The sequence below is a fragment of the Magnusiomyces paraingens genome, assembly GCF_902498895.1.
Source record: "Magnusiomyces paraingens strain CBS 517.90 genome assembly, contig: contig1, whole genome shotgun sequence".
NCBI classification, from domain to species: domain Eukaryota; kingdom Fungi; phylum Ascomycota; class Dipodascomycetes; order Dipodascales; family Dipodascaceae; genus Magnusiomyces; species Magnusiomyces paraingens.
In genome coordinates, this window is record NW_022474067.1 from 435,491 (window position 1) to 462,829 (window position 27,339).

The 27,339-nt window shown below is 42.7% G+C and overlaps 12 protein-coding genes across 12 annotated transcripts; 7 read left to right on the forward strand and 5 right to left on the reverse strand.

The window, feature by feature from the left end:
• Nucleotides 1–106: 106 nt before the first annotated feature.
• SAPINGB_P000152 (uncharacterized protein) lies at nt 107–3,025 on the forward strand (the record flags this gene model as incomplete). Its single annotated transcript, XM_031994876.1, has 1 exon — nt 107–3,025. The coding sequence occupies one exon, from the start codon at nt 107–109 to the stop codon at nt 3,023–3,025; it is 2,919 nt and encodes a 972-aa protein (XP_031850767.1).
• A 684-nt stretch (nt 3,026–3,709) lies between these two features.
• On the forward strand, nt 3,710–6,107 carry SAPINGB_P000153 (uncharacterized protein; the record flags this gene model as incomplete). The annotated part of the gene is made up of 2 exons (XM_031994877.1): nt 3,710–4,712; nt 5,278–6,107. The coding sequence occupies 2 exons, from the start codon at nt 3,710–3,712 to the stop codon at nt 6,105–6,107; spliced, it is 1,833 nt and encodes a 610-aa protein (XP_031850768.1).
• Nucleotides 6,108–6,262: 155 nt separating this feature from the next.
• Nucleotides 6,263–8,317, forward strand: SAPINGB_P000154 (uncharacterized protein; the record flags this gene model as incomplete). Its single annotated transcript, XM_031994878.1, has 1 exon — nt 6,263–8,317. The coding sequence occupies one exon, from the start codon at nt 6,263–6,265 to the stop codon at nt 8,315–8,317; it is 2,055 nt and encodes a 684-aa protein (XP_031850769.1).
• Nucleotides 8,318–8,894: 577 nt separating this feature from the next.
• On the reverse strand, nt 8,895–12,998 carry SAPINGB_P000155 (uncharacterized protein; the record flags this gene model as incomplete). Its single annotated transcript, XM_031994879.1, has 1 exon — nt 8,895–12,998. One exon carries the CDS (start codon nt 12,996–12,998, stop codon nt 8,895–8,897), a length of 4,104 nt encoding a protein of 1,367 aa, XP_031850770.1.
• A 401-nt stretch (nt 12,999–13,399) lies between these two features.
• Nucleotides 13,400–15,853, reverse strand: SAPINGB_P000156 (uncharacterized protein; the record flags this gene model as incomplete). Its single annotated transcript, XM_031994880.1, has 7 exons — nt 13,400–14,941; nt 15,001–15,142; nt 15,197–15,245; nt 15,297–15,505; nt 15,556–15,581; nt 15,629–15,723; nt 15,799–15,853. The coding sequence occupies 7 exons, from the start codon at nt 15,851–15,853 to the stop codon at nt 13,400–13,402; spliced, it is 2,118 nt and encodes a 705-aa protein (XP_031850771.1).
• An 853-nt stretch (nt 15,854–16,706) lies between these two features.
• SAPINGB_P000157 (uncharacterized protein) lies at nt 16,707–17,520 on the forward strand (the record flags this gene model as incomplete). The annotated part of the gene is made up of 2 exons (XM_031994881.1): nt 16,707–16,746; nt 16,796–17,520. 2 exons carry the CDS (start codon nt 16,707–16,709, stop codon nt 17,518–17,520), a joined length of 765 nt encoding a protein of 254 aa, XP_031850772.1.
• A 191-nt stretch (nt 17,521–17,711) lies between these two features.
• SAPINGB_P000158 (uncharacterized protein) lies at nt 17,712–18,794 on the forward strand (the record flags this gene model as incomplete). The annotated part of the gene is made up of 2 exons (XM_031994882.1): nt 17,712–18,018; nt 18,130–18,794. The coding sequence occupies 2 exons, from the start codon at nt 17,712–17,714 to the stop codon at nt 18,792–18,794; spliced, it is 972 nt and encodes a 323-aa protein (XP_031850773.1).
• A 53-nt stretch (nt 18,795–18,847) lies between these two features.
• Nucleotides 18,848–19,516, reverse strand: SAPINGB_P000159 (uncharacterized protein; the record flags this gene model as incomplete). Its single annotated transcript, XM_031994883.1, has 1 exon — nt 18,848–19,516. The coding sequence occupies one exon, from the start codon at nt 19,514–19,516 to the stop codon at nt 18,848–18,850; it is 669 nt and encodes a 222-aa protein (XP_031850774.1).
• A 605-nt stretch (nt 19,517–20,121) lies between these two features.
• Nucleotides 20,122–21,739, forward strand: SAPINGB_P000160 (uncharacterized protein; the record flags this gene model as incomplete). The annotated part of the gene is made up of 4 exons (XM_031994884.1): nt 20,122–20,442; nt 20,548–20,570; nt 20,637–20,733; nt 20,786–21,739. The coding sequence occupies 4 exons, from the start codon at nt 20,122–20,124 to the stop codon at nt 21,737–21,739; spliced, it is 1,395 nt and encodes a 464-aa protein (XP_031850775.1).
• A 165-nt stretch (nt 21,740–21,904) lies between these two features.
• On the reverse strand, nt 21,905–22,267 carry SAPINGB_P000161 (40S ribosomal protein eS26; the record flags this gene model as incomplete). Its single annotated transcript, XM_031994885.1, has 1 exon — nt 21,905–22,267. One exon carries the CDS (start codon nt 22,265–22,267, stop codon nt 21,905–21,907), a length of 363 nt encoding a protein of 120 aa, XP_031850776.1.
• A 1,784-nt stretch (nt 22,268–24,051) lies between these two features.
• SAPINGB_P000162 (uncharacterized protein) lies at nt 24,052–24,543 on the forward strand (the record flags this gene model as incomplete). The annotated part of the gene is made up of 1 exon (XM_031994886.1): nt 24,052–24,543. One exon carries the CDS (start codon nt 24,052–24,054, stop codon nt 24,541–24,543), a length of 492 nt encoding a protein of 163 aa, XP_031850777.1.
• A 485-nt stretch (nt 24,544–25,028) lies between these two features.
• On the reverse strand, nt 25,029–27,205 carry SAPINGB_P000163 (uncharacterized protein; the record flags this gene model as incomplete). The annotated part of the gene is made up of 2 exons (XM_031994887.1): nt 25,029–25,767; nt 25,848–27,205. 2 exons carry the CDS (start codon nt 27,203–27,205, stop codon nt 25,029–25,031), a joined length of 2,097 nt encoding a protein of 698 aa, XP_031850778.1.
• Between the last annotated feature and the right edge of the window lie 134 nt (nt 27,206–27,339).

Consider the following 27,339-nt stretch of genomic DNA (forward strand, 5'->3'; position numbering starts at 1 on the left):
CTCTTTTTTTTTTTTTGTTTTTTTAATCGTCACCACCAAAAAAAAAAGTATTCCACATCATCATCATCACCATACCACACAAACCAATTATACAAAATCACCAACCATGTCTCTTGCGAGCCGCGATGAGGCCAGAAACAGGCTGCGGCCGTTTGGAATTGTTTTTGAAAAGAACCTCGAGGCACTGATTCGTGGAATCCGTGCGGCCAAGGATGCCACCTCGCGTGAAAAATTCCTCAATGACTCGCTTGCTGAGTGTCGCGTGGAGGCTGCTTCTCCGGATATGGAGGTCAAGACCCAAGCAGTGCTTAAGCTCGCATATCTTGAAATGTACGGATACGACATGTCTTGGGCATCTTTTCATGTTCTTGAGGTCATGTCTTCTTCCAGATTTCAACAGAAGCGCATTGGCTATTTGGCCGCCACCCAGAGTTTCCGCGACGATACAGACGTTCTCATGCTCACTACAAACCTGCTTAAAAAGGACCTAAACTCCGTTCATCATCTTGAGATTGCCGTAGCACTTGGTGGAGCTGCTTCTATTGTTACTCCATCTCTTGCACAGGACCTTTCCGATGACATTATTAAAATGCTCAATCACTCCAAGCCATATATCCGCAAAAAGGCCATTCTTGCCATGTACCGTGTCTTCCTCCAATACCCCGAGGCTCTCCGAGCATCATTTTCTCGACTTAAAGACAAGCTTTCGGACCCAGACCCATCGGTTGTCTCTGCCACCGTTAATGTTATTTGCGAATTGGCTAAAACAAACTCCAAAAATTACCTTGTTCTGGCACCACCGCTCTACGAACTCCTCACAACATCCAGCAATAATTGGATGCTTATCAAAATTCTCAAACTTTTCTCGTCACTAGCTCCGCAGGAACCCCGCCTTAAGGCCAAGCTCATACCGCCCATTCTCGACCTTATCAATAAAACTTCGGCTACGTCATTACTCTATGAGTGCATTAATTGCATTGTGTCTGGTGGTATGCTTGATGCTGATGACTACGATATTGCCAACACATGTGTGGAAAAGCTGCGCATTTTCCTCGAAACTTCTGACCAGAATCTCAAATTTGTTGCGCTGCTGGCCCTCAGCAAAATTATCAAAATTCACCCTCAGTTTGTCTTTTCCAACGAAGATACCATTCTCTCTTGTGTAGATGACCCGGACATTACTATTCGTCAACGTGCTCTCGATATGGTCTCTGGCGTTGTCAATGAAGATAATATTTCCGAGATTGTCTACAAGCTAAAGTCGCAGCTTACTCCGGGCATGTCATCGATTGGTCTTGGTAAAGATCATGCCACCATGCTCAGAGACTCTGGGCGCGGCGATATTAGCATCCCTAAATCCTATCGTATTCTTGTCATCCGCAAGATTATCGAAATCTGCAAAAAGGACATGTACAAATACCTTCCAGAGTTTGAATGGTATGTTTCCATTCTTGTTGAGCTATTACAGCTTGCTGATGGTGCAGACGAAGTAGCTGAGGAAATTGGACAGCAACTGCGTGACATTGCTGTGCGTGTTGTTGAAGTTCGCGACACAGTTGTTGCAGCCTCTGTCAACATTGCCAGTCGGCAGTACGCTTATTCTAAGATGCCCTCTGCTCTTCCTTCAGTTCTTTGGGTTGTCGGCGAATACTCGGACTTTCTCCATTCTCCTGTGGAGACAATCTACACAATTTCGCAGTTCTTGCAATCCCTATCATCTAGCATTACTGGCGTTTTTGATGACGCAACAAACATTACTGTTTCTGTGATTTCCATTGGAATCCAGGCTTTGGCCAAGATTTTTGCTCACTACGTCAGCATGCCTGTTGGATGGACACAGAATCGCTCCATGGTCATTGAGACATGCACAAGCCGACTTGTCAAGTTTTTTGAGCTTTACTCCAATAGTCTTAACTTTGAAATTCAAGAACGTGCCACTGAATTCCTTGAGCTGTTTAAGCTGGTCCAGCAAGCTCTTGATGAGCATCCCAAGGATGCATTGGAAGCTCCAGGCCTTTTGACAATTGCTCTTCCATCTCTCTTCAACCTGCATGAAATCAATCCTGTTGCTCCAGGATCTCAGCTTCACATTCCTGTCCCTGTTGATCTTGACTTGGATACAGAGATTTATCCCTCGTATATTACGACCGACGACTCTGAACTCTTTGAGGAAGAGGACTGGGACGTTTTGGGAGGTGGCGGAAACATCCAGTCACTACCTGTTGGCCTTGAGTCCAGTGAAAATGAGTGGAAGAGCTCTGTGGCGAAAATCATCTTGTCGAACGAGAATGAAAACGCTGAGGAAGCTCAACGCCGCAAGCTTGAACGTCTTGAGCGCCTTCGCGATGATCCATTTTACATTTCTACGAACAATACCCCGCATGACTCACGGTCCATCACTCCAGATTTCTCTGCACCAAAAGCTACTTCTCCAGATAATTTACTTGATTTAGACTCAATACCTGTCTCACGTTTAGAGATTACACCTGGAGGTATTACACCACGCCGCAAGCCTAAGACCAAGGTATCTATTCTTCAAGATGAATTTATTCCAGGAACACCTGGATCAGATGCAGAATCCATTAATACGGGCCGTCGGGGATCAACTTCATCTGGAACCAGTGCTATTGGTGCTAAGGACAAGTCAGTGAAGAAGTTCCAATCGGCATTCCGGTTGAATGCAAGTGGACTGGAAAGCTTCGATCTAAATGCACCGGAGCCCGTTGACACTGCTATTGAAGAGGAAGTGCAGAAACTTCGTGAGAAGCTTGCCAAGGCAGAGGAAGTGCCTAAGAAAAAGAAGAAGAAACGAGTAGAAGGCGAGACCAAGAAAAAGAAGAGCAAGAGAACTGTTGTTGAAGCCGAGCCTACCGTGGAATCAGACAATATTAATACTGTCATTGCAACAGAGGTGGAACCTGCGGGCGAGCCAGCTGCTGAGGGGCCGACGGAGACACCGGTGGTTAAGGTTGTTGCAAAGAAAAAGAAAAAGAGCACTAAGACACGCAAAGCAACGATTGAATAAATAGATATGGTACGTAAATAAAATAAAATTTACATTTTTTTTTGTCAAAGTCGAGCGGGTAAAAAGAAAATCAGGTAGTGATAATTTATCTGAGTTTGCAGAATGATCATTAGGACTGATTAGAAATGATCAAGTTCAACGATGTGGAGCTTCTCCCCTCTCAAATTTTAGGAGTCCGAACAGAGTAAGGAAGGTGGTGTCGGGAGATACTCAAAAAACAGATTTTATATTAAGTCCTTAGGAAATGTGATTTATGTCCGCAACTGGGAGAAGGACTTTAAAATTTTCACGGGCGAATAAAAAGTCCGATATAGAAATTAGAGAGATGTGATGAAGGAGGATTTGAAGAGGCTTAGAAAGTCTAGACATATTTGAAAAAAAAAAAGATACAAAATTATGGTCTAACCGAGAGTTGGTGAATATTGTAGTAAACCTTGTACCCAACTTTTGCCCGTTGTCCGCTTGGTGGGCGATAAAGAGTGGCTTGACCATTTTAATTCCACCATCTCCGCTCTTTATTTATATTTTTATATAACCATTATTCTATGAGTATTGAAATATAAATAACAAAAACCAGCCTCTATTTTCATTTGTTATTATTCAATTTAAAACAAACCCCTCCATTTTTTTTTAAAAACAAAATCTATTCCATCTATTTTCAATTTCAATCTATATAGTTCATCAATGTCCAGTTCTACTACACCTATCGGAACTCCGTCAAACGAGTTTAATCCAAACACACTCCCCTTCAATGACCCCAAAGTTTCCAAAAAAGTGGCAATAGTCACAGGTGGCAATTCTGGAATTGGATATTTTACAGTACTCCATTTATACATGCACGGATGGACGGTATATATGGCTGCTCGAAACCCCACAAAGGCCAGCGATGCGATTGCCAAAGTCAAGCAAGAAGCAACAGAAAGAAAACAAAGTTTACCAGCCGAAGCAGTGTTTGGCTCACTTGAATTTGTGAAATTGGACCTGTCGTCACTTGCTCAGGTTAAACAGGCAACTGCCGAATTTATAAAAAAAGAGTCTCAGTTGGATCTTCTCATCAATAATGCTGGGGTTATGTTAGTGCCCATCCAAATGACTGAAGATAACCTTGATATTCAAATACAAACAAATCATGTCAGTCCGCTATTTTTCAGTCTTTGTTTGATTCCATTACTTGAAAAGTCAAAAAACCCACGCATTGTTATGGTTTCTTCAGATGCATACTCAGCATCGACTGACCCTGAAGACATTAGCGAATTATACAGATGCTGGCCAACCTTTATTTCTGGATGGCGTCGGTACGGTAATAGTAAAACAGCAATCATTCAGGCAACAAAAGTTTTAGCTAAAAGATACCCGAACATTCTCAGTGTGTCTTTGCATCCAGGTGTCAGCTTGGAGTCTGGGTTAATGGATCACTGGAAAAACATGCCGGTGGTGGGATATTTGATTAAGGGCCTCGGTGTATTGGCCAAACGCATGTCTCTGGAGGAATGTTGCTATAACACTCTTTTTACCGGGCTTTCACCAGATGTCAATATAGAGACTAGTAATGGAGAGTACTTTATGCCAGTTGGTTACGATACTGAACTGTTGGATTTCTGTACTGATAAGAAGAAGATTGATCGTACTTGGGCATGGACCACGACACAGCTTGTCAGTCGTGGCTTTCTCAAGTCTGAAGAAGCCAGTAAGTTCCATAGTTTATTGTAAAATTTTAATTGTTTATTTTTTCTTTTTAATTTTATTTCTAAGAATATTTCAATTTTTTCTGAGCTTAGCTGGGCAACAGACTCTATCATGCGGCGTTCAATTAAATGCTCTCCACACAGAACCAGACCTATTTATTATAACAAACCTGTCTACCATAATAATGTGACTTGTTTAACAGTAACTGCTTCAATTTAAATTTTGGATATATAAAAGAGCGTATCTTTTGAAATATTTAAATTTCATTTAAGGTTCAATTTATATGGTTTCACAGTTCTTATTGTGGTCTGAAGTACTGGGCAAACAATATATCAATATATCAATCAATTAATCGAGAATCATGAATTGCTTGAGATTCTCCAAACAACATCACAATTGAAAAGTAATATAACTAATTCAATTTATAAATAAAACTTTGTTTTTTATTTTCTTCTTATTTTCCTTCTTTAGAAAAAAAAAATCATCCTTTAACATACACATTGATCTTAAATCACTTACCCGAAAAGAAAATAAAAATCAGTACACCTCAATGACTAACTTTCTAGAAAACGGCTATATTATTAATAGCAATACCAATGGAATGGACAATATAATGCGGATCGAATCGCTCTTGTGCCAAAGTATAACAGACTCTGAGTCAATGGTGGTAAATTTTGAGTACAATCCCCATGCTCTCTTGTGTGCACCTACCAACTACCTCGAGTTTGATTCTTCGGAATCAAGCCTACAATCACAAGAATGTCTAAACGCAGGGTCATCGTGGCACACTCCAAAAGGAGAGAGAAAAAAACCTGTGCGCAAAAGACGTACCCCTAAAGTAAGCCCAGAACCCTCAAACAATGACTGCGCGTCACCCAGGTTTCGGTTTGTCAATTATGCTCAACACCACTGGGCACCCCAGCCTCCATCTCCGTCACTTCCACTATCTCTCAATCATCAGGTGGAAGAGGACAAAAGTCAAGTTAGAGATGAAGAGACAATATGTACTGGAGAAGATACTGATGCTGTTTGTCAAAATGGGTTTTGGGCTGAAGCCTTTTTGCGTGAATGTGGGATTGTGTATGAGGACTCTGCAATTTCGGCATGCAATTCTGCAGTTTCTATGAATGAGTATGACAGCGAATTTGAGGAGGTTCAAGTAGCAAACCTTGGAGATAAGAAATCAGAAATGGTACGGAGCTCAGCACCATCTCCAGAGCCAGTATCGTTTCGATTTAAACAGTACTCTGGTGTAGAAATGGAAAAGGTAGTACGCATGACAAAAGAGCGTGCACGAAAGAAAAACAAGGGCCCATCACCGTGGAGAGTTGTGAATAAAGAGATTCGCAACTGTGGAAGTGGTGTGAGCAAGACACTTAGAAAAAAACAGTCATAAAGAAAATGAGATATGGAAGGAAATGTAATGATTGTAGTTTTAAAGAATTGAATGAAAATGTATTTTTTTACATTTAAAAACCAAAAAAAAAAGTTTGTTCTAGTAACTTAGTTTTGCATTTCACACTCCACACCAATTGTTGTGGTTGAGTCGCAATGTTACGACGCAGCTCGCAAAATGCATTCCTGAAGCTGGCCCAAAACGATGAACAGTACAAGTTTTCATGGGGAATGAAGTCGTGCATTTATAGTAGGCCCAAGCTTTTAAGACCACTGTGGGGTGAAGGGGACGGCAAGAGTTCGGTTGTAACGATGAGCGAAGCAGAAACCAAGATGGCATACCGGGTGCTTTTCAAGGAAGAATGGATAGAAAGAGTGAAGGAGCTAACAATCAATGGAATAAGCCAGCAGTGCTGTTCATCGGAAAGTTTGTTGCAAGGATTTAATGAAAGTTTTATAAGTTTTCTCGAGACGATTGATTGGAAGAATGAAGAAGAAATGAAAAGATTTGAGGTGCCGTTGCTTATGTTAAAAAAGCTTTTGAAGAGGTATACTTGGAAACAAGAAGAAATAGCACAAAAAATTCTGGGTACATTGGAGGCCGAGCAAATGATTGCGGTGCATTCTGGGAATTTGTGCAATGTAATGAGCGAGAACTGGAACAAACTAAAGATGGAAGCAGTTAAGCATAAAGTCAAGTTTGTGAAGGACCAGTTGAAAGAGTTTCGAGAAAGAAAAAAAAGCTCAAAAAGTAAAACACATGTTATCACCGAAAACGGAATGCAAACCATAGAAGACAAAGGAGCAGCTCTTGCGCTTGAGTTTTTAAATAAACAGTGCAAGGCTGGCTGGAGTGATGTACAGAGTTCCTGGGAGTTTGTTGTTATGAATGAGGTTGGTTGCAGTTTGCGGGCCTTGACTTTTGAAAGATTGGAAAATTTGCTTCAAGAGTCGCTGGATATTTTTGACAAGAACGAAATCAGGTATGCTGATGATGATTGCTATACAGCACGCGAGTCTATGCGGCGGTTTCTATTTTTCAGCCAGTTTATTGAGCAAGAGGCGCAATTGTATGCCGGATTGTTTAACCATGTTTGTGTGATTACATGCCGAGACTTGGATCTTTTGCATGTATTTGAAGATGAAGAGCATCGAATCAAGCTTTTGGATCGAATTGCAAAAAACGGGGTCCACATTAGTTTAAGTCGTAACGAGTTTCAGAAAGAGTTTGACGCTATTATGTTGGGTAATGAGGGAACAGTAACAGATTGGAAATATCATGCAGAGCTATTGCATGAAGTTTTGCAAGACCCTAGAGAAACAGTTGAGCTGGACGAGACTTTGACAGAATTAGGAAACTTGTGCAAACAGATGAAACTTCATGAGCATAAACAAATGAACGGTGGTAGCAGAAACGCAATTCTGGAGTACGTTGAAGAGTGTGGTGTTTCAAAGCTTGGGGGAGCTTTTGGGACGTTTATGTTGAGCCAGTTTCGAGTGCATGAAATAATTGATTTTTCGTTAATGAAGATGTGGGGAGGGTCTGAGGAACTTGATCCAGACAAGGATGATACTTATTCAAAAGTTTCTGATTCCGACATTTCTAAAGATATTGTGTACTACGCACTACTGAGAGCAAACATGATTCTCAAAAATTGCCAGTACCCTAAACGATTGCTCTCGGTGTTTTTGGGCAGACATGAAGTGCGATTGTCACCTAAAACCATGTTGCATATTATTAAGGAACCGCAAAATGATATGGCAAATCGGGTGAGGAATCTGCGTGTTGAGTGTTCAGGTGGACCCAAGCGGCTTCTCAAAAAACTTATTCCTCTGCAAAAAATTGTGCGAGAATTTCATGAAGGCAAATTCAAGACAAGAATCCTGAATGAAGTTGAGGGTGTGTATTTGAATGATGAGGAGGTTGACGAGTTGTATGAAGAGATTGCTGCTGGGTCAAGTTTGGTGATGGAAAAAGTGAGCAAGCTTGGATTGGAACAAGAAGTCAAGGAATTAAGCAAAGCAGCAGAAATTGAAAAAAGAAAATGGAATAATTTGGTTTCGCTCACTTTGGCTCTGTGGATCTTTGATTTGGCAGCAGCAATGGCTTCACATTGTCTTGAGCGGGATCCTGGGCTAAATGCAAATGAGAAACGGTTAACTGGGCGGGGGCTTATTGCAATGTTCCAGAGAGTTTATGTAACAAAGTGAGGATAATTGAAAGGGTGGTAAGAAAAGAATTGTGTAACACAAGTTGTAATTTATTTTTTTGTGCACCACCACCAATATACTGAGAAATTTTTCATTGTAACAGAAAAAAAAAATTCAAAGAATTCGCCTCCACCATCAACACCACCACCATCACCGTTTGGTTCAAATATTCATATACACCCACCCATCATAGATATAAAAGATGCCTGCTCAAGAACCCTCGATCTCTGACGCCCTTACTGCTCTTGTTGCTGAGTCTGCTCCCAGCATTCTCAAGACTATTGGTCTCTTTATTGTAAGTTTGGAGATATATGCTACGGATATTACAAGATCCGTTTGAGGTTTATATATATTTTACTAACATTTACTCTTAGGCTGGTGTTGCCTTCATCAAATCTTCTCTCATGGACAACATGACTCCTCAGTAAGTATTGGTTAAGGACTTACAATTCATATTTTTTTTCTAACAATTCTTTTTAGATTATAAACTGGGTTGTATTATATTAAACGATTAAATGAAATGTAAATAAGATCAAATAAAGCAAAGGTTTAAAAGATAAAAAAAAAAAAGTGGATTTCAAATGTACACGACATTGCCTAAAACTCGTGCTACAGACCCGTCTTCGTAGTCATCCCAGTAATCGAGTTCTCCAGCTTCATCGCGCGCCAAGTAATATTGTGCCCACACGTCTGTCTCTTCAAAAGCGCACGCAGAAGGTGGTCCATGGGTTGTATGTCGGATTATTCCGTAGCGGCCTGTGATAACTGTCAATGCTTTTGCTGGGGAAAGTGTTTTGAGGGGTAGAGGGTTAGATATGGAGCGTCTTTTAGTGGTTGTTGGTGAAAAGAGGGCAGTGACTGGAGTAGTATTGAGTTTGTTGCTATTGTGGGGGAGCAAGAGATGATGGTCCTGGTGGCCGCCATGGAGTTCTTGTGGGGATGACGTTTCTGAATAAGAGTTATCGTCTTCTTCTTCTTCTTCTTGGTCAAATAAGTTTTCATCCAAGTCGTCTCGGTGCCCTGCATAGTATGAGAAGATGGAAGATGCAGAGTGTTGCGATTCCATGGGTGTAGGCATTGGATTTGTGGGGCTCAGTAGCAATTGTTGTTGTTGCTGCTGCTGTTGTTGTTGTTGTTTCCAGGGTTTGTCTAGCGGCAATGATGATTGTGGAACCATGCATCGGGTTGTTGTAGCACTGCGCGGGAACCTGAGTTGGAACGTCGGCGATAGCGGTGACAAGACCGAAGTTTTAACAGCTGCGAGAGATAACCGAGATGATGACTGGTTGATTCTACGGTTGTGAATGTTTATGGCTGATGGTTTAATAGGCCCACTAGAAGATGATTTCATGGGTTGTGCTTGATATGACAGCCCAGAAAGAGGAGGAAGTTGTGGAACAGCGGCAGATCCGTGACTTGTTCTAAACAGAGGCAACGAAACAACTGATGCCGCACCTGAGGACGTGGACCGTGTGCGAGCGCGCGGCGCAAATAGACGGTGAAGAGGTGACGTAGATACCGTTGGGGATTCTGGCGGAGAGACGATAGCACACGAGTCATCGGAGGAGGAGGAAGAGGATGTAAGTTCCTCGTCTGGGGTCCCACGACGAAGTAAGTTTTTGAGCCTCGCAGGTCGTGAAGAGGCGCGTCTCTTGGAAGACGATTGCTGGTCACCAAGAACAGTAACTGCAGTGATGATGACTTCATCCTCATTATCAGAATCTGGCTCCGTGGCGGGAGCAATAGTCACTGTAGGAATTGGAGGCAATGGTCTGTTGATAGGTGGTAATGGCAATGCTCTGGGTTTGCTGATAGTCCTTGTGATTTCAGGAGCAGAACCAGAACCAGTAGTAGTAGCAGAACCAGAACCAGAACCAGGAGCAAAAACAGCAGTCGAAGCAGGAACCGAAGAAGAAACAGGTTCAGTATCATGGCTTTCCCTTGAACAGAAACTCCAATCGGCATCATTTTTATCGTTAATGTTATCAGCATGACCTTGTTCCTCATGAGAATTGATGGTAGATAGCGGAATATCAGAGGGGCTATAGTACAACAATGGAGGAGTACCCAATCCAGGTGGAGTAAGTAGGGGAGCAGAAGCAACTAAAGAAGTCGAGGAAGAAGTTGATGCCTGATCTTGTTTCCAGAATCCTGCGGCGTGGATGGGAGAAGGTTGGGAAACACGTTTTGCAGCTCTTTGAGCACCACGGGGTTTCTTTTTTGACAACTCTGTTGCCGTCCCTGGTGAGCTTGTAGAGTAGTATCCTGGAGACGATTGAGCAGAGATCGTATGATTGGGTCGCACGGGGGTGCTGAGAGGCGTGTAAAAGGGCTGGAAAACACCTGACGTGGTATCGCAGGTGTCGATCGGCGGCAGATGGCACCGGCTGTAACGGTGGTACTGGTGATTATGAAGAAAGTGTTCGGTTGAAACAATGGTTTGAGAAGACGTGATTGCCAACGCAATTCCCATGGTTGCACGTTGTTCAGAAGCAGACGAGGGTCGCAGAGGGCTGTCTGGAGGTGGGGTTTGTTCTTCCTTGAGCGGAGACATCAAGACAGTGGTAGTCATTGCGTGTGCTTGGGAGGTGGTACCGTTGGTTAGGAATATTGAACCAGGAGAAGAAGCCATTTTGAATGCGAGGAGGTTTGGAGTTGAGTACGAATGAGACAAGTGATGGTAGTGGTGATTATAATAATAAGGAGAGGATGATGAAGTTGAGTTGAACAAACAAGTCACAGAAGTTCTTTGTTGCTGAGCTTTTTGTCTGTTATGGGCTCTGCCAGTACTTTTATGTTCACCCACTGATGTTGCTGTTGCTGGGCTTCTTCTTCTCCTCGCCTGTTTCGGCCGTTTCGCGGTTCCACTGCACACGGCTGCACCTGCTACAAAGTGTACGGCTGCCTTTGTGACCTCATGCACGGCTGGTACTTCTCTTTGTGCGGCTGGCCCTTGTTTTGCTTCGGTGCTTGCCACAACTCCAATCGGGTCCTGGCCACCATCCATTTCTCTTGAGGCTTTAGTTGCTACTACTACTGCTGCTGCTGCTGCTGCTGCTGCTGCTGCTGCTGATACTGATGTTGATGCCTTTGGTGTCTCCTGAGTATTGTCATCATTATTCAGGTTATCACAGCCAGACTCTTTAGAAACTGGTGTTTGGGGGCTGTAGATCTGCGTCAAAAAGGGTCCAGGAATCACTTTGATGCTTTCATGTCGTAGCTTGCGATAGTGGTGATGAGGCATCTTGGCTGTTTTCTGGGGCTGCGACAACAACAGATGAGACAAAGAACCTGTGCAAAGGAGTGCATGCGTTTCACCAGATTTCATTTCTTTCTTCTGCGGCTGCTTCTTTGGAACTACCATTGGCTGTTGATCCCTGGCGCAAATTCTTTCTGGAAACTCTTCCGCTGAGGACTTTCCCTTCTTAGTGTTGATGCTGCTGGAACCCTTCGGTGCACCAGTTCCTCCCATTAATGCCGATGACGATGCTGTAGAAGCAGAAGAAGAAGAAGACCCTAGAAGCGCCCCAAAATCTGTGTACGAGTGCCATTTCCGTAAAAGACCGCCGTACCGCTTGTGCGGTGCAAAAGAAGAAGAAGATGACGATGATGATGATGAAGAATTGTCACAAGGCTTGTTGTTGTTGTTATCGTCATTTGTTTTCGTCCGAATTGTTGCTGCTGCTTCGGACCCCAGCACAATCATGGGTTCCGGTGAAGGGACCCTTATTGCTGGCAAACCTTTGGCTGTTTTCCCAAATAACGAAAAGGATCTTCGACGTGCCTGCTTGACTGCTTCTAACTTAGTAGTAGTAGTAGTAGCAGTTACTGCTGTAGTATTATCATTAACCATCGACTTAACTGGAAACAATTCTGAACTTTTTACCGATACCGTATTACTACATCTTGAATCCCTAACATCTCCCTCTTTGAACCCGCCAAAGTTCACAAGTTTCCCAGAAACTGCACTTACAGAAACCCGCACGGCTTCCGCAGGTTCTCCCTCGTAATCAGACTCCCCAAAGTTGCTGCTCCAATAACCGCTGCCGTTACCATTGTTACTGCTGCTGTTACTACTGCTGCTCTCGTAACCGGCCAGATATTTGCCATCATCACCACTCTTTAAAAATCCACCAACATCTGCAGGAGTTATCATCCGGTCCTCCACGCCTTGCATCGCCACGTACCGTGATACAAAAACATGTTTGGTATCAATCTCCAATTCCTTCACAAGTCGCCGTTTCTTTTCTTTGATCTTTGTTCTCTCTTCTTTTTCTTCTATTTCGTTCTCTTCGCTACTACTACTACCGCTTTCCTTTCGTGTTGAAGACTCAAGTTCCATACACGATTGACGCCGAGAAATAACGTTGGTCGCACGTGCACTTCGTGGCCCCGTAGTAGTGCCACTATGATTACCACTACCGATACACACTGCTGATGCTGAATGTGCAAGCCTTGGATGCAAATATACTCCACGGCCTCTTGCACTACCACTGCTACTCAATTTTTCCACGCCATCTGTTGACGATCTTATTGTGGTACCTGAAGATGATGCCAGAGACACGGATGACGCACTGTGGGTCAATGAAATGATTGACCGTAGTGAACCTGTTGACGCTGAAGATGACAATGACACTCGCGAATCGCGCTTTTTGTCGTAAAACTTTCGTAAGAGATTCATATAATAGAGATTTTCTTGCTTGCTTTTTTTTTTTGTGTGTTTGTTTGTTTGTTTTTTTGATAAACCAAATAATAATAAATTGTTTGTTTGCTCAATTAAACTCGTCCTAGCGACTTTCCCATCCTTTATATACAAAACTCAATTCTCTACCAAAAAAAGACTCTCCCAGTCACATCGTTTCACTGCGTGTTTTGTTTCACCATGTAAATACTTTTCCTTTAGAATAAAAAAAACATAAATGCACTTCTGTCGCTGCAATTCATTTATTTGTTTATTTATTATTATATTTGTTTTTTTATATTTATTTTTGTATCTTCTTTTTTTTTTTTTTTTTTTTATATTTATAAATTCTCTGTTTCTTTTTTTTTTTTTATTTCATTTTTAACAAGCTTAAAAGCTTATTACATGGGCCGGCGAGCAGCCGCAGCAGGTGGAATAAAAACTAATCCGCCATCTCCACCCCCACCACCCATCATAGGCGCATTGCCCGTGCTCGCAGCTACAGCAGCAGCGGCAGCAGCTGCGGCAGCGGCAGCGGCAGCGGCAGCGGCAGCCCCTCCATCGCTCTTTAATTCCCGAAACGCCGACCCCATACATTCCTTGAGCTCCTTGTATGTCACCAGCATATACGTCTGCTCGTCCCGCGAAGTCAGCATCACCGGCTCATCAATCCCAGCGTCCAGCTTATTGAGCTCCCGCAAAATATGCGCCAAGTCAACCATAGGAACACCGACCTCGTCAGTCTGGTGAAATACATAGTCTCTGAAAAGCTTCAGCGGATATCGTGGCCCCGTCTCTGACCACGCAGCATCATGTGCATGCTCTGGCCGCTCATTTACAGCCCCGAGTTTGCACAATAGCCGCACCAGCCGTCCATTCTCAAGCTCAGTACCCAACTCTCCTAACAAAAACGAATTATAGTCAAGAGTATCATTCAACGTATCGTAAACATGATTAGCCGATAGCTGAATCATATGTTCAAGCTTTTCAGCAGCACTCAAATTGTCAGCATCAAAGGTATAGCGTAGCAATTCGTATAAATCAGCTGAATATGTTTTTTCCACGTTTGCCAATGATGTCGACAAGTATTGCGATGACCCCAGCGATGAGTTGCACAAAGAAAGTAACAACTTGCCAAGATTCAACAAGTCCTCATGCTGACTCGTCTCTAGAGGCTGTAAATGATCATAGTGAATGACATCAAAAATACCACAGCAATTAAGCCGTATCCGATTCGAATCCGTCAACAAAATTCGGGATGGCTCTATTATTCGTGCTGCCAATTTCGCTCCATGAATTGCCCGTATCGCAGACAAAAGCTGCGTTGCATAGGTCCATACAAGCTTCTCTGCAATCACTATCCGATTCATTTGCTGGTACGACTCTGGGCCAAAGTGAACGCTCATCAGTGTCTGAGATGTGGCATAATAGTCGTACACAAATACTACAGAGTTGTCGCCAAAAGCGCGTGTCGTAAATGCTTCCTTGATCCGCACAACTCCGGCGTTTATAAGCTTGTGCCATTGAGGTACTGCAGCCATGGCCTTTTCATTTGTCAGACGGAAACCTTCAATGCGCCGCAGAGCATACAGCTTACCATCCTCATTTGAGCAAGCTTTATAGATCCAGCTGGGATATCCAAATACTCGCGTGCTTTTTTCAAGAGTGGTATCAAGAGGCACCAGTGAGTGGTAAACGTGCACATATTCTGGAAGTGTCGATGCAGGCAGAGTCTGCAGAGCAGCTTCATTCTTACGTTGCAATGCCTCGCGCAAATCATTTTGAATAAAGTAATTTTCAGGAACCCGCTGGTGCGGCAGCAGGTGTCGGTCACGCCAAATGTTGGGTGCGTACAAGTGGTACTGTAATGGATACGACGTGTGTGACTGATAGTACATATCCTGATGGTAGTGCGGCATGTTGTTATATTCTAACGGTGTATTCTGCAAAAGTCAGAAATAAAAAAAAAAAAAAAAAAAAAAAAAAACTCCACAATACATACCATATCATAAGAGCTTTGTGCATAGTCATCCAACGAAGTTTGCGAAAGTTGGGCAGAAAGGTTGACTCCTGGCGATAAGCTCGCAGACTTGAAAGGTGTAGATTGTCCGGGTCGGAAAATGTCTGGTGAGTATGATCCAGGTCTGTAAGATTGGTTAGTATATAAAAAAATAAACCCCTTTGACAGTTGAACATACGGATTACTGGAAGATGTTTGGCTCTGGATTTGACCATTTGATTGAAAATCTAAAAATAAAAAGTTAGAAGGCAAAAGTGTTATAAATAAGAGTAACATACTTTTAGGGATGAAGGGTGAAATTGAAGAAACTTTAGGTGACATTTTAGCCTTGCCTGTAGTTGTAGCAGATTGCGGTAAAGGAGCAGAGTGCGACCCGTTAGATGCAAGAGTAGAAGAGCTCCCTGTCTGGAAGTTTGAAAGACTGGTATATGATGGAGTAAATGAAGGTGGATCGGCATTTAGTTTTTTCTTAAACGTGGACGAGGTGCTATAAAAGTCAGAAAGATATATTGTAAATAGACAATTGGTTTAGCTTACCCCAAAGGTGACGGTGGTTGTGGTTGCTGAAATAAAGTTAGAGACTTGAATGGATAAGTATTAAAAAACATACAGCATCATGATTAAAGACGCAGCCCTTATCAGCGTATTTGCAGTATCCATGAATCACAATGTTCCTGCATGGCGTGGTACTGGCGGAGGGATGGCCTTTGGGTGCGAGTTAGTAATAAGGTCCAAAGAAGTCTATCCGTGCACAATAACAAATAAACAGCAACAACATACTAAAAACCTTTGCTGGGGCCGACGAGTGAGAGTCGCCTTTGACTGTATTGGGCATTTTCAAGTAGACACTTAAAAGGCTCGCGTGTCATTAATCGCGGCAAGGTGAAGAAGACGCGAATAAAATATTAAGAAAAAAACGCGATGATCGCGTCTTCAGTGTGGCGTAAATGTGATATACAAAAAAAAAAAAAAAGAGAGACCTAGTAGACCAGAGCACCCATGAGAAAGAGTACCAGATTCTAAATAAGTGGATTCAGCTATTTTCTTTCTTCTTTTTCTTTCGTTTTGCAATGTAAAAAAGAGCAGCTGAAAGAGCCCCAGAATAGCTAGAGTAAGCGGTTAAAGCTATGATAGAGATAACTGGTAGAGGAAGGGGAAAAGAAGTGCTGGACGGTGATGACGGTGGTGATGATGGTGGTGGGAAATGTGTTTCTTTTTGTGGTGGTGAGGAAGAAAACCAAAAGACGGAGGAGTGTTGGGATGGAGGAGACAAATGTAAACAATGCTTAGTAATGCTTGGTCATGTACTTGTAATCACCCGTGCATGTCTTTGTAGGAGTGACCCGATCGGCACGTCCGAGGGAGAATTTTGGGGGATTTAGCATTGAAAACTTCAATAGTTGCATTAATAAACATGAAAAAGTTACACTGTTTGTTTCGATCAAATATAAATGTCCCCGTCTCTGGAAGCTCCTTTTCAGTTGCGGCGTCGATGTAAACCCCATAACCACTGTATTTATCAGCACGTGGGCGTATCAACCAGAATGCCCTCGTTTTCCGCCTATTCACGGTTCTCTTCAGTAACTATTTCGGACCTTCTCATCTATATACACTTTAATTTTTTTTTTTTTTTTTTCTTATTCTGACTACTTTATCTCCATCTTTATCGTTGCCAACATTATACAATCATGTCCCATCCTGTCATCATCGTCACTGGCGCCTCTAGAGGTTTGTATTTGTTTATTCGTAACTATATTCGTTCCTAACACGTTGCAAGGTATTGGCGCTGCGGTTGTTGAAACACTCTTGACATCCAAGGAAGCCCCCAGAGTTGTGGGCGTCTCACGCACAGAAGCCGGTCTTAAGGCCATCGAGGAAAAGTACCCCGGCAGATTCGTCTACGTGACTGGCGACGTTGCTGATGAAGCCACGAGCGATGCTGTCGTCCGCAAAGCTATCGACACATTTGGCCATATTCACGGCATTGTCTTCAATGCTGGTGTTCTTGAGCCTGTGGCTCAGGTCGCCAATGCTGATATTTCCAAGTGGCGCCAGCTTTACGAAATCAACTTGTTTGCACCTCTTACCCTTGCAAGCAAAGCCATCCCCTACCTGCGCACAACTTTTGGTCGCCTCATCTTTGTATCCTCGGGCGCTTCCAAGAGCAACTATTCTGGCTGGGCAGCCTACGGATCTTCCAAAGCTGCGCTCAACCACCTTGCTGCCTCGATTGCAGCCGAGGAAAACTCCTTGTTCACTGTGGCTATTGCGCCGGGCGTTGTAGATACAAGAATGCAAGACGATATTCGCAGCAAATTTGCTAACGGCATGTCTTCACAGCAACTCGAGCGCTTCACAAACCTCAAGAAAAATGGCGAGCTATTGCACCCGGGTGTTCCCGGTGAGATTCTGGCTAATCTTGCACTGCGCGGTCAAGGCGATGACCTCAACGGCAAGTATTTGCGCTATAACGACGCAGCCCTTGATGGGTACAAGAACTAGTAAATACTCAGAAAATTACGTCATATCTTATGAATGAATTTTGAAAAATATGGACATCTTAAATAGCTCTCATAAAAATTAAAAATATCATCTTGCTGTTTATTTTTCACACAAACAGATAGCTTTTCTTTCCCCCTTTCTGGTTCCAACCATTCTTCCTTTCTATCCCATATAAACAAACAACAAGCATTATGGCCGCCACGAGATCCCTTGCTAGAATCAGCATTGGAGCACCCGCTCTTATTCGCGCATGCTCCATCCGCACCCAGCCCATCCGCTTGGTGCGTCCATTTTCTAGCACACTTGCTCAGCTCAATAGCAAGCCTACGATCAGACCCGTTCGCAATGTACGTCCTGCTGATGCTGGACCTGCTGCTGGCAGCAACAATCAGCAACAGCAGCCGCCCAAATCCAACCGCAAGATCAAGCTGCTGATTCTCCTGGGTACTCTGGCCGGTGCCACCACTTTATTGCGCATGTACTTTGGTCAAGATGACTGTATGTTTTAAGCTTAACAGATTATTAGTTTATTTCTGTTTTAGCCACTCCTGATTTTCATTTTCCATCTAACCTTGTTTTTATTATTTTTTTTTTTTGCCATCATCTTAGTGCCTGAACCTTCGATTGACTCTCAATTCACTCCCACCACAATGGCTGGAACTACCTCAAAGCGCGCTTTTACTTCCTCTGAAGCCTCTGTTATTTTTGTGCTTGGTGGCCCTGGTGCCGGCAAGGGTACCCAATGCGCCAAACTTGTTGAAGATTATGGATTTGTCCACCTTTCTGCCGGCGACCTTTTGCGTGCCGAGCAGGCCCGTCCCGGGTCGCAATATGGCCAGTTGATTGCTGATTACATCAAGTCTGGCCAGATTGTGCCGCAGGAAATTACTATTGCGTTGCTGGAAAACGCCATGCGTGAAAGCATTGAGCTACAGCACAAGCATAAGTTCCTGATTGACGGGTTCCCCCGCAAAATGGACCAGGCCCTCAAGTTTGAAGAGACTGTTGCCGACAGTAAGCTGATTTTATTTTTGGATGCCTCTGAAGAAATTATGCTCCAGCGCCTGCTCAAGCGTGGAGAAACAAGTGGCCGCTCTGACGACAATATTGAGTCCATCAAGAAGCGTTTCAAGACTTTCCGTGACACAAGTATGCCTGTTGTTGAGTACTACGAAAAGCTTGACAAGGTGGCTACTGTGCCCACAGCCAAGCCTGTGGACGAGGTCTACGCTGACGTCAAGACTGCTCTTAAAAAGTACAAAATTATTGAGTAAAAAATGTTAAAAATATAATTGAATAGAAAAAAAAGATAATGTGTATTCTAATTCTAATTCTTGGGAGCATACTGAGCCTTGTAGGCGTTAATCTTCTCAAGCTCCTCAGCAGTGAGTCTATCGCCCAAGTACTCAATAATCTTGGTGAGGTTGGTGATGCTAAGAACAGGAATGTTGTAGCGAGCAGAAACAACCTGAACAGCAGAGTTTTCAGAGTCGACTGTGCGCTCCTGACGGTCAAGAGCAATAATGACACCAGCAACTTCAGCACCATTTTCCTTGAGAATAGCAAAAGACTCGTTGATGGCAGTTCCGGCAGTCATGACATCGTCAATGATAAAGGCCTTCTTGCCGGCCAGCGGTGCACCCACAATGTTGCCACCCTCACCGTGGTCCTTCTTCTCCTTGCGGTTGAAGGCATACTCAACCTTGTCCCACTTGGCGGGGTCCATCTCAGCAAGCTTGGCAGCGGTGAGAGCAGCCAAAGGAATGCCCTTGTAGGCCGGGCCAAACAGGACATCAAACTCGATACCAGACTCAATGATAGTGGATGCGTAAGCAGATGCAAGACGCGAAAGATTAAGACCGGTATTGAAGAGACCAAGGTTAAAGAAGTATGGCGACACGCGGCCGGACTTAAGCGTGAACTGGCCAAACTTGAGAGCCTGGGACTCAAGGGCAGAGTCAATAAAGATAGCCTGGTGGTCGACGGACTGGGGCATTGTGAAGAAGATTTAAATGGGTGATATTTTGATTGGTTTGCTCAGATCAAATCTGGTTGATATGATGGTCGAGGAGGAAACAAAATTTTTTTTTGAAGTTTGGCGGCTTCTAAAGAGAAGAAGAAAAAAAAAAAAATTGAAAGCCGCAGATATACGGGTTAGGGTTTAAACTGCGGGGGTGCCCGAGCACCGGTACCTCAGGTAAATTTGTCGGGCCATTACCCGATAAGACTACTGGGATAATTCATATTTGAAATAAATGATATCAATTAAAATTAATTCTAGCCTTTGATACTACTAGAAATCTTACATTTATATTTATATTTACCTTTACCTTTACCTTTACCTTTACCTTTACCTTTACCTTTACCTTTACCTTTACCTTTACCTTTACCTTTACCTTTACATTTCCATTTAAATTTAAATTTAAATTTATTTTTCATTTATGGCTAAGCTTTTGTTCTGAGCTTAAAACTCAAAAAAAAAAAAAAAAAAACCTCCTCACCTCCAAACCCTCTTTTTCCCTTCATCATCATCACCAGCCAACAACCAAAGATTGCCAATCTACGATAAACAACCAACTGGGTTTCTCTTGTTACACACACATGAAGAGACTCACACACTCGCGTTTTCGTCTATTTGCCGACACTGTCTTGCCAAAGACATCTTGTCGGCGCTTAGGTTCTCTTGCTGTTGTTTCCAGTAACCCGGCAAGCAACTGTCTGATGCACCGTCAGCTTTCCCCGCACCACCGCGATTGCCGCAATCATGTCTCGTCATTCAAACATCGTTTATCGAAAATTGAGTTCTTACGCTTGTTTTCTTCATCTTCTGTGTCAATGCAGGATTTTCACCACTTGACTAAGAAAAACACAGAAGAACTTGACCATCTAGAACGCACTGCTCTTGAGCGTCTGATTTACGAGGTAAAGTGTGAAGTATAACTTTCTCTTTTTACGGGGTCTGTTTCAATTGATTGACTAACATAAGATTTTGTATGATATTGTTGTTTTTGCTCTCTGTTTATCTAGTATGCCTCATTTGAACTCGACCCGTATGTCCACTTGATCTCATTGATAATTCTCCGCATGTGACCCTAACCTATATATATATAAATTAGAATCCACTTGGAAGACCTTCTTGCTCTTGGGAAGCCTCCCATCTCTGAAAAAGTTCTATTAGAAAACGCTGCCTATGTTCTTCGCCAAACCACAGCTGTAAGTATTTCTACAAAACATCCCCATGTTTGATGCTAACAACACTATTCAGCGTTTAGCACACCGTTTGCAGGCCCTGCGCAACCTGCCGTACCTGATTGTGCTCAACCCTAGCATTTCTCAAATCTACTCCATCTACTTCAACTCCTTTCGAGTTGTTTCCCAGATCAACCCACCTAAGACTCTAGAAGAAAATGACTACATTGTAGAGATTCTCGAGCAACTTGTATCAGCTCACACAGATACAATTCCTATTCTTTCTCGCGGGTTCTGGGAGGCACGCCAGTACATTTCGGCCGAGGAAGTGACGTCGGTTCTGGATAAACATTTGCGCGCACGCATCGGGACGCGAATGCTTGCCGAAAATCACATTGCACTGACGCGGCCAATTGATCCCGCGCACTTTATTGGGGCTGTTGAGGTCGACTGCAACCCGGCAGCAATCCTTCAGTCAACTGCAACGTTTGTGGGCGACATTTGTGACCTCAAGTATGGGTTGGTGCCACACATTGAATTTGACAACCAAAAGGGCCAGGCTGTGACAATTCCTTATGTGCCTGTGCATCTCGAGTACATTTTTACAGAGCTGCTTAAGAATGCTTTCCGTGCAACAGTAGAGTTTACTCAAAAACAATCCCAAGAAGGATCACTGTCATCCGATTTGAACTCTGATAAGGATTTGGCCTCGCAGCTTCCCCCAGTTATGGTGACCATTGTCAAGACCTCGACTGGCGTCATTATCCGGATTCGCGACCGCGGCGGTGGTATCCCTCCTGCGATTGAAAGAAATATTTGGGACTACTCATTCTCAACGTTTGATGACGGTGAGGGTGACGGATTTGCAACTCTAAACGCTGCACCAGGTAACTCCATTGCTGGGCTGGGCTACGGATTACCACTTTCACGCGCATACGCTGAGTTTTTCGGTGGAAAGCTTCAGATCCAATCCTACTTTGGCTGGGGCACCGATGTCTACCTGACATTAAACACCCCAAAGAAGGCCTAATAGTTTTAGAAATATAAAAAATCATGAATAAATTCACCGGGAAAAAAGATATTTGTTTTTTTTTCTTTTTTTTTGCAAGCATTATTTTTACATGACAAGAAACACAGAATTTCCTTCTTTTAGTTCATTACAATCCAAGTTTATACATTTATAAACCTGGTGCGTCTAGTAGACAGCCTTAGAAGCAACGGTGGGGTTGATCTTCTTGCCATCCTTGTTGTAGCGAACGCGAGGAGGAGGGGTTCTGATGCGGCGGCCCTCTCTAGAGCGGACGCGGACAACCTTGGAGTGAATAGCGCAAGAGACGCAGTAGTGAATCTTGAGGTAGAGCTTGGGAAGGACGTACTCAGTGTAGACAGACTGCTCGGAGATATCTCTAATGGCGGCGGCCTCAACCATGTTTCTGATGAGGTAGCGCTTGATGGCCTTGTCCTTGGGGACCATTCTGGCGCAGTTAGAGCAGCGGATAGAGGAGACGTGGCCTCTGCCCTTCTTGCTGCGTCCGTTGTTAGCTCTCTTCTTAGGCATGGTTGACTAAAGAAAATCAGTTAGAATCAGAGTTTTTGAATAAAAAATTTTTCACTGCATCATCACAAACAACAATAAACAACAATAAACAACAATAAACAACAATAAACACATGTTCCACCTGGTATTTATTAATTCATTCATATATTAATGATGACAATCATGACGACGATGCTGGAAAAGTTCATGCAGTGTTATTTCACATACTTATTTAGATATTCCTGTGGTTGGTCTGAAGAACAGTCGGCAGGTTGACAGAAATCCAAAAAGAGAGAAAAGAGAAAAAGGGGAGTGAGTGGGATTAGGCCAGCAGAAAAAAAAAGTGAAAAAACAAGTGTGTGTGTGTGTGTGTGTGTATGCCCTTGGCCCCCGGTACACACAGTCGCCCTAGCAAGCACTGCCAGGGCAAGGCTTATAGTGAGGCAATAGCTTAAACTGTTGTAACATATTTGCCCTAACCCAAAGTTACAACTATTTTAGCATAAATTTTTTTGGTTGTGTTGCTTTGGTGCGGCAAGTAGATAGTATGAGCCGCAGAGAGTGGTCATTTACTTTGTTGTTTGTGTGCATGGGTTTGAAAGTTATGTATTGCGAGTATATCTGAGTCTGGTTTAGTTTCCTAAAAGAGAAATGCATGTCACATAGCTCAATACAATATGATTAATTATTTATAATCATTATTAAATTTTGTGTAAAATACAATCACGTGCTTAAGCCTCACTAAATTTGAAAATCTTCCGTTCTTGGGCATCGGTCTTTTTTTTATTTTTTCTCGGACGTTTTGGCAGAGACCGAGAAATTCCGTATCTGAGCCGCACTGAAGTTGAATTTTTGAGATATAAGCAAGAAGAACCATAGGCTGGCTGGTGTGTCTTTGTTACATCCTATATATAATTGTTACATACAGTAATAATAGGGGGAAAAGAAGAAAAAAAAATTTCTTGCAGAGCCGCCAGTTAATTTGCTCTTTTTTTTGTGTAGAAATAAAAGATTTCCCCCCGTACATACACAACCCACACCATCACCACAACCATCACCACCTCACCCCAAATCCACCATCGGTAAGTTTTCAGTACTGATATTTGCTCATATTTTATTGTGCCAGAGGGAGGACAATTTTGTATATAATGTCTCAATAATCTTTTTATTTTATCCTTGATGAATAAAACTATTTCGAATTACACTCAGGTCAATTATCAGCAATGCTCACTTTCCTAAGACCTAAATCTTCAACCAATTCAAATTGAGCAGCTTCAGATAGTCCAACAGCAATATTTGTCTTTCAAGCTTTTACGACAAGCCTGATTTCAGTTATCGGGTCAATTTGTTTCTTTTCATTTAACGCGTTAAAATAAATATAATTTTTTTTTTTTTATCTCGGATTGCTATTCATTATCTATTGCACCAGCGTACAATACTTCTTACGACACCTTTTTTTCTTCCCATTTATTTTTTTTATTCATTTACACTTTCATGATCTCATTAGCTTCTTTCTCTCGGCCTTTATTCAAACCCCTTCGTCGTTCTCATTAACTTTCTCTGTTGTTGTCGCGGTTGTTTGAAATTTTTAATGTGGCAGTTTTCATTGGTGAAAAATTTCCACCCATCACTATGTTTATTCATGCGGTTGTGGTTGGTCAGCCCAAAATCACACCACCTAAAAATTTCAGCCCAAATCACCAAACCCCTTTCACCCATTTAATCCTCCCTCTCCTTCCTCTCTCTTTTTACCTTTAATACCCATCATCACCACTAACCCCATCACCCTTTTCACATAGATCAAAATGATTGTCCCCGTTGCCCGTCTTTCCCTCCGCTCCATGGCCAGACCCATGGCTGCCCGCAGCTTCTCCGCTGCTGCTCTCCTCAGAAACAAGGAGGTCGAAGTCCCCAAGACTGCCCAGACTCTTGCTGATGTCCGTGGCCCCGAGACCCTTATTGGTCCTGGTGCCAAGCAGGGCACTGTCCCTACCGATCTTGAACAGGCCACTGGTCTTGAGAGACTTGAATTGCTCGGTATCAGAGAAGGTATCGATGTTTTCGACAGAAGACCCCTTGATGCTAGCAGAAAGGGCACCATTGCTGACCCCATCCTGGTCGACAGTTACGAGAACTACAGATACGTCGGATGCACCGGTTCTCCTGCCGGTTCCCACGTTGTTCAGTGGCTCAAGCCCACTGACACCAAGCCTGCCCGCTGCTGGGAGTGTGGTTCCGTCTACAAGATTAACAACCTCTCGGTTCCTATTGAGGGTGATGATGGCCACCACCACTAGAGGCCTTATTCAGATGTCTTTAAATTCTCCTCTCTTTTTTTCAATCTACTAGCCGCAGCATAAATCTCTTTGTTTTTCTTTTTTAATATCATGATCATTCTCCTACTACTCTAGAAAAAAAACATTAAAAACATAAGGAAACTTTGATAAAGATTACCTTTTGACCCCAGGTTTTTTTCGTGTAATTAATTTTGAAAAATTCCTTGTGGAAATCCTTCGATTTCCCCACCTTTTTATAGCTATTCTCTTTCTTTTTTTCAATTTAACAAAATATTAAAAAAAAAATTATTTTCAAGAAAATCCTGGGGAATTGAAGGCCATTTTGCCGTTAGGTCGTATTTTTTATTTATTTATTTATTTATTTATTTATTTATTTATTTATTTATTTATTTATTTATTTATTTATTTATTTATTTATTTATTTATTTATTTATTTATTTATTTATTTATTTAACCTGTAATTTTCCATTTTTTGTACTCAATTATTAAACTATGGGTCCATCTTCGTTATGATACTTTTCAAGCATTGCGCCGCCTTGATAAAATCCAAATACGCCATCAATTGCGTTCACACAGGCCTTAAGATACTCCAAATCTTCCACTGAAAAACTTCGGGCTTCTTTGCTAAATCCACCAAGCATAAACCCACCATATCTTTTACTTACCTTGAGAAAACTCCGTTTGTGTAATGAACTACTTTCATCGTCTTCATCCTCATAATCTTGCTCCCGGTCTTCTTGTCCCATCTGAACATCGCTCAAAACACTGCTTTCACCGCTCCCTATTCCAACACGACTACCATCCAACGACACCTCCTTGAGCGTGATTCCATTTCCAAAATCATTACTTACCTGTGACTCTGGCGTGCTCATGTCATTCAAATTGAGCCGCGACAACATTTCGGCATTCCCATTAACTGCACTTGCAACTCCGCTTAGTTGTTCATTCACAGGTCTTTGTCTTTTCTTGATTGGCATCAAGTCTTGTGGTAGCAACACGTTATTTTCGGTAACGCTCATCAAATGACTAAAGCGCGCGCCTTTATACAAAGTCCGGCGCAAATGGTAATTTGCATCATACTTACGTAGAGTTGTTACTGTTCCATCTCTCAACTCAAAAGGCTCGTCGGGAGGCATTGTAAACAAAGCTGTTGGATCAAAAACAAGTCGCGGCTCTGTCTTTTGAAAAGGAACATAAACACCAGCTTTACATCCATTCTTCAAACTACAGTTAAAAAAAAAAAGAGTTAGTATCCAAAATCTTGATTTTAAATCTTACCCTCCATCATCGGCTACTTTTCAGACGAAAAAGCAACCCCATAAATTGAATCAAGAGCCGCACGATGCACATTTTCATCCAACTCGAGCGAATTCGCATTAATTCCATGACTTCCTAAAATCCGAATGTGGACGCTTCCTCGTAACTTTTTGCCCAAAATCTTTTTGCAATTTTTAACTTCGCGGCACAAAACACCACGAGGGTACCGGGCCATGTCCAATTTAGGCACATCATAGGTACTGTTGATGCGAATCTCAACGAGATAGGCAAAATCAAGCTTGGCCCGCTCCACTACTAGCCGACATGCTTCCGTCATTGCTTCGCGTGTTGTTTTGCAGCTCATCAATTTAGCCACCATCTCATTAGTCTTGATAACCGGATCACTAAAATTCAACGACTTGAGACTTGGTCCAGTCCCAGGGGTATAGTTATCGCGAATCTTTTTGGCAAGTTTGGAATCAATTTTGGGAAACCTTTCGGTAATCATAAGTTGCGGAGCTCTTGTTTTTTCCAACTCCAGCATTTCATTTAATGCTGTTATTAAATTTCTTTGAATATACTTGGAAATTTCAGTGAGTTTTTCCACCAAACCTGAAGGCATCACTGTTCTCTTATTTGAGTCATAAACAGCAACAACACCTATATTGACGCCATCCATAACAAGTGGCACTGATAGATAAAAGTGAATAAAGGGTGGCCCATAAGTCAGCGGATTGAATGCAAACCGCCAGTCATTTTCTGTATCAAGCACAGTAAAATTGCCCTTGGATAGTACCGCATGACCATCCAACGACACGTTTCGTGGCACTTTAGCCATGCCGTGATTAATTGACAACTTCACAACCTGGTGAGCACGGTTAATTAAGGACACTGTAAATGACGACACATTATATGTTTTAATAACCTCCTTGGCCATCTTATACACCTGCTTTGGTTCCAGCCAAAAATCATTTTCCAAGAACCGCCGCACATGATAATTTCTGCGTGATTCGTTTCGAGAATGTGGAGGCGCCATAAACCCAAGTCCGTTAAAGCACATAGGTCGGTTTACCTGCGATAAGTTTTTGTTGCACATGCCATATTCTTCTAAAAAGTTGGTCCATGTTGGCTGAAGTGCTTGCAGCATCACATGAGCCATGTTACCTGGAAACTTACTCGTGTACCGCAAGTTTCGGGTCCGATGGAGCAATTCTTTGGCAACGTCGCAGTCATATCCAAACTGTGGCTTCTTCAGTCTGTTTTGACTGTACTTGAGCACCACGGACTTGTCGCGTCGACGTCGACGCGCTTTATTCTTGCGCGTGAATGCACGAAACATGGAAAAAGCGCTCCGAGATGTTTCAGCAGTTCCAGGTACTTTGGTGGTAGTAGATTTATTGTCCATTGCTGTTTTTACTAGATAAAATAAAGCAGTTGATAATTGTTTTTGTAAAGTGAATAAAGGATAAGACAGATCAAATCTTGAGAGATGTTGTATTTATATGGGATGCGTATATTATAGCACGAAGAATATTATGG